This window comes from Labrus bergylta, chromosome 16 (assembly GCF_963930695.1).
Source record: "Labrus bergylta chromosome 16, fLabBer1.1, whole genome shotgun sequence".
NCBI lineage: Eukaryota > Metazoa > Chordata > Actinopteri > Labriformes > Labridae > Labrus > Labrus bergylta.
This window is the reverse complement of record NC_089210.1, coordinates 26,134,384-26,139,566: the sequence shown is the minus strand read 5'-3', so window position 1 is coordinate 26,139,566 and position 5,183 is coordinate 26,134,384. Positions and strand designations below refer to the sequence as shown.

General features: G+C 41.2%; 1 protein-coding gene across 1 annotated transcript; it reads left to right on the top strand.

Moving 5' to 3' along the window:
- Positions 1 to 223: 223 nt before the first annotated feature.
- LOC109991827 (ADP-ribosylation factor-like protein 4D) lies at positions 224 to 4,699 on the top strand. The gene is made up of 3 exons (XM_065964265.1): positions 224 to 390; positions 1,531 to 2,210; positions 3,692 to 4,699. The coding sequence occupies exons 2-3, from the start codon at positions 1,767 to 1,769 to the stop codon at positions 3,854 to 3,856; spliced, it is 609 nt and encodes a 202-aa protein (XP_065820337.1). The 5' UTR covers positions 224 to 390; positions 1,531 to 1,766; the 3' UTR covers positions 3,857 to 4,699.
- The last annotated feature ends 484 nt before the right edge of the window (positions 4,700 to 5,183 follow it).

The window sequence follows — 5,183 nt, the reverse complement described above, 5'->3', positions numbered from 1 at the left end:
ATGTGATACATTTTTTTTTTAACTAACTTTAGTCTGCATGGATTTTATTTTTTATTCATGTGTAATCTAGCCTGTTTCATCAACATTTATAATGCCATAATATCTAATTATATCGTAATTAAAACATCTTCTTTCAGTAGGCTGCTCCTTTAGTCCCTCCCGCTGCTGTTACGTCATCAGCGGGGGGTTGGGAGTGCTTTTCCCGGCGCTGTGTCTCCCACTACTGCCACTCTTCGTCGGACAAACGGAGTACACTAACCTACACCTACACGCTGCACATTTTAAAACGATTTTTTTTCTGGACTACTTGGCGGTTCACTTGGATATTGTTTTAAATACGTCGTACTGAAAAGCTGTTGTAAAATTTAAGGTGCCAGGAATTACTTGCAGGTAAGAGAAGTAGCCTAATTTTCAACAAAATTCACATAAACATCGTGTAGCTACTTATGAGAGCGGAGATACGCTCGAGAACAATCCTCACAGATCTTACCGATAAAAACATTATCAAAGAACGATAACAGGGATAAACTTTTTACTGCATTTTTAACCATTTTTGCTTAATTGTGACTTCCTGTTTTGCACTTAATGGTTTAAAACATTTGAAAGCGTGCGGTGTTTTTTCACAAGAGCTGCTAGCCTATCTGTTGTTTCTTTAACTGGATTACAAACTGAACCGTGAGTGTTTGTGTTGCTGCTGCAGGCTCTTTTTAATCCCCGGTTTTTCAGTCGTGTGCAGGATACAGCTCGAAACAGAAAACACCAGGCTGTAGCTGCTGACGATGCCCTTGCAAATTCAGTATCTCCAAAAAAGAAGTTTTGTAAATGTTATTCACACCTCAAACTACTTTAGTAATCTGGTCTATTTATTGAGGCTACAGAGATGCTTACCCTTACAGATAGGATTTATGTTTATTTTTATTGCCCGTCTCGGAATAAAGTAGTAGACATCTACTATTTTGTAATCTTTCCTGTGGAAAGATTTCACGGAAAGTAGCCTACCTAATATATGTCTTATCAGCAGAATCCACTGTATGCTTCCATACGCACAATTTAGATACTAAGATATTGTACATGCGTGTTTCTGTCTGCGTGTTTTTACTTTCTGAAAGTTAGAATTATAAAATAGGCCGTCACGTCACTATAACCCATGCATCTTGATACATATCGTTTCAGTAGATGCTTTCATAGCCCCAAGAGAGGGGCATACTTGTATATACATTATATATTCCCCATTCTAGACAGTATCCAAAGCACTTCTGATACTAGTACTGGTTTTTAGAACAAATCTAACATAAGTCCATGTGTTTTTCCTATAAGTAGTTGGACTATTCATACAAATGTTAGCCCTGCATGCTATAAAACCTGAAGTATACTTATCTAACAGATGTCAAATTTAGTATAAACTTGTCGTGTAGTCCTCTGCACAGTGAGAACTGGAGCTGCACTAAGTCCCAGCCAGTCTAATTACTCACAGCCCACTGCCCTTGCAGAAATTGCTGACTCATCCTCCCCCTTCTATTTTTCTGTCAGGTCTTTCGTGACTGCAGCCCCAGCCTCTTGCACCAACCTTTGAAGTGGAGTGTTAACTGTTCTCTTGCCAAACCCATTGTCCCTCCTGTAAAACTCAAAGCATCTCTGGACGGGCTAAGTGAGACACAGACCCAGGAAAAGACCAATATAAAGGGTTGAAGAATGGCCTGCTGAAGGAGATAATTTAGTCCTGTGTATCATTAGAAGGATTATCACACTTATCACAGGACCTAAACATGGGAAACCAGCTAACAGAAATTGCCCCAAACACCCCATTTCTCCCCCACTTTCAGTCATTACACATAGTGGTGATTGGTTTGGACTCTGCAGGGAAAACAGCTCTCCTCTACAGACTCAAGCTGCAGGAGTTTGTTGAGACCATCCCCACCAAAGGTTTTAACATGGAGCGGATTAAAGTGACTATGGGAAACTCCAAAACCAACGCTACCATGCTCCAGGTTTGGGACGTAGGTGGTCAGGAAAAACTGAGGCCCCTCTGGAAGTCGTACACCAGGAGGACGGATGGGCTAGTGTTTGTGGTGGATGCAGCTGAGACGGAACGCATGGAGGAGGCGAAGGTGGAGCTCAACAGGATCACTCGATCAGCAGAGAACCAGGGGGTACCTGTGCTGGTCCTGGCTAACAAACAGGACCTTGTTGGAGCCATGTCAGCTTCAGAGGTAATTACAATCGCACTGAAGCCTTGAAATTATCAAGAGCTAAGATGATTTTCCAGTTTGTGTGTCCATTTACTGGAGTGAGCTTCAGTTTGAGTCAAATATGTGTTAAGTTAAATATCAAGGTTTCTCAAAGTCAGATTAACACACCTAGATGATGATGCTGCTGCTGGGGAACGATTTTCTCAGTCCAACTCAAACCTAGGTGTTCAGTGCATGCAGCACAGTCCCTTCGCCGGGCTTTGACCTAAAGGTTGACCAGCAAGGATGTGTAGCATAACAGAAATTGCTTTGTCGTCTGCGAGAGGGACGAGGGACATTTCTACAAGTACAAGTTGTACATGTTCTCACAGTTTGACACTTACTTATTAGCAAGGTCAATGGGAAGATAGTCAAATAGTTACTCTTACTGTAGCAGAGTTGGAAATACTTCTTTCAATAAATCAATTCTCCCCCTTACTTGTATTGGGGAAAAGGACAGAAGTCCAATTAAATGGCCTAATCGAGTTAAAACGTTAGCTTAACGTGACTGTTTATGTAAACATACTGACTGATAGATGAATGACTAATTCTCTCAACAAGTTTTACTGGCAATCTATAAGAAGGCCTTCATAACTGATCTTAAAACTTTGGTCGAACTAAAAGCGTCAAAGTAGGACTGCAAAATATATTGTTCAGCAGCCATTGGGTGTGTTGGTTTCACTTTATCTGCGGCTACAAAAACAAACCAGAGGCACCAAAGACTGCATACTTTTCATAGCTATACTAGCTGCACACAAGAGTTGATGCTTCAGTTATTGGTAGGGTAGGATGGTGAGCTTCTTTTTCAAAAGTTGCATTCCCTGAGCTTGTTCAAGCATATAAGAACATTAACAGATATGACACGAGCAATACCCAGACATTTCTAGTACTAGTAAAATTGTTTTGTTGCTTGAGTTTGAATGTTTTAACTCCTCAGCTGCAACAGGATGCTTGTTAAAAGTCGAGAAAGGGTGGTGTGAGAAGAAAAACGACTGCTATAGTCCCAATAATTGGAAAAATTAGGAGAACAACAGACTTCATGTAAGAGGGAGAATTTCATGTCACAATGAAGCCACAAAAATGTAAAATGCCATTTTAATCGTTCTGTATTAAACAATCCTAGCAGAGATTATTGGAAACTTTTCGGTACCCACAGCTGGCTTTGAATTTCTAGTGCCGTTGATTGTCAGGTTAAGTCAATATTTATAAGTGATTATTTCACTCAAGGTTAATCAAGTAAAAGTGGTCAGCAGTGTGGCCAACTAGGCAACTTTTTTTTATCAGATTAAGCAGCTTTTCTGAGCCTCTTAGCAACTTTACGGGAGTGCCTTTTGGGAACGTGCATTTTTTTGGCATCTCCAAGGCTATATATTCACTTAAATGGAAGTTGAAATAAAGCTCAGATGTGGTGTAATAATTGTCAGGTTTTAACTGATTTCTTTTCTGCGCCTCTTGTGTTTCAGGTGGAGAAGGCGCTCGGCCTCCATGAGCTGAGCTCAAACACGTTGCACCACACGCAAGGCTGCTCTGCTCTAGACGGTCAGGGCCTTCAGCCTGGCTTGGAAAACCTTTATGAGATGATCCTGAAGAGGAAGAAGATGCTCCGACACAGCAAGAAGAAGAGATGAGGGGATCGCAGTGATGCCAGGTGACAGAAGTGACTTTGAACCACTCCTTGTCTGAGGATCTTCTCGGCAGCCATGTCAGGGACACTTCCGAACTTCAATAGATGGAACCAGAAGGAAACTAGCCCTGGGTGTCTTGGTGTCATCTAAGGAATGGAAGTCTGAGCAAAATGTTAACACCTTCACTTTGTAGACATTAGACACGATTCCTATGGATGATGGTCCTCCTGGGCACTCTTTGCTCTCCTCATCTCACATCCTGAACGGAGTGCATCCTCGAGGCATACAGCTCAGGAGAGCACAACAAAGAAAACCTGTGCAATATATGATGAACACTTTGCTGCACTCACTCCAGTATTGAAGGATTTTTTTTGGAGGGCTTTTAGAGAAGACTGTACTTCAAACAGAAACCTGCAGGCGTGGCCTGAGCACAGTCCTTGTTCCTTTCACTACGTTTTGATGTCACACTTTACTCTATATCTTTATGTTGCATGATGTTCACCCAATTCTTTGCTTGGGAATATTAAGACAACACTTTTTGGGGTCCAAAGAGGAGTATTGTGATTATTGTGGGTGACAATAAGCCCACAATTCAATTCGGTCTCCACTAGGACTACACAGAGCAGCACGACAAACTGAAACAACAACACTTCTGATTACAGCCATGAAAGTTTTGACTGTTCCCTTCTTTACCAAAGTTTTTTGCTTGTCTTAGTTTGGTTCTTCAGGGTTGGCTGAATGGTTTATTGGTTGGTTGCCAGTTCAAGCGTTTCATCTTTGTGTAGATTTTGTTTTGTAAATGTCAAGAATAAATTATTGAGCAAAGAGTTTGCTATATTTTCACGAGACTTGTTTCCTTATTTGAAGCGCCTTGTTGTTGTTGCATGACATAGTGGGAACAGGAACACATTAAAATGACTCGGGTCCAACCTCTGAGTTGTCTGAACATGTCTTTACAAACATCAGCAGTGCTTTGACCTTTGGCACAGCTGCTTCAGGAAACACACTGGTGGGATGTGAGGGACACATTAGTGAGTGAATCATACCTGCAGGTTGTTGCATAAAACTGTTTACAGCTGTTGGAGAGGTTTGAAAAATAATAATGACAATAAACTAACCTAGACACAAGGATGCAACCCCAGTGTCCATGATGGAAGTCCTGTCCTGAAACTCAAAATGTCCTGGTATGTGGTGTTTCAACAACTTCTTTAACTCTGGCTTTGTTGAGATGTCTGGATTGGACTATGGAGCTTTCTGTGTGTTTTTCTTTTTTTTTATCCTCTCCTCTTCTTATATTGCAGATACAATAGCTCCTTACGGTGTGATATAA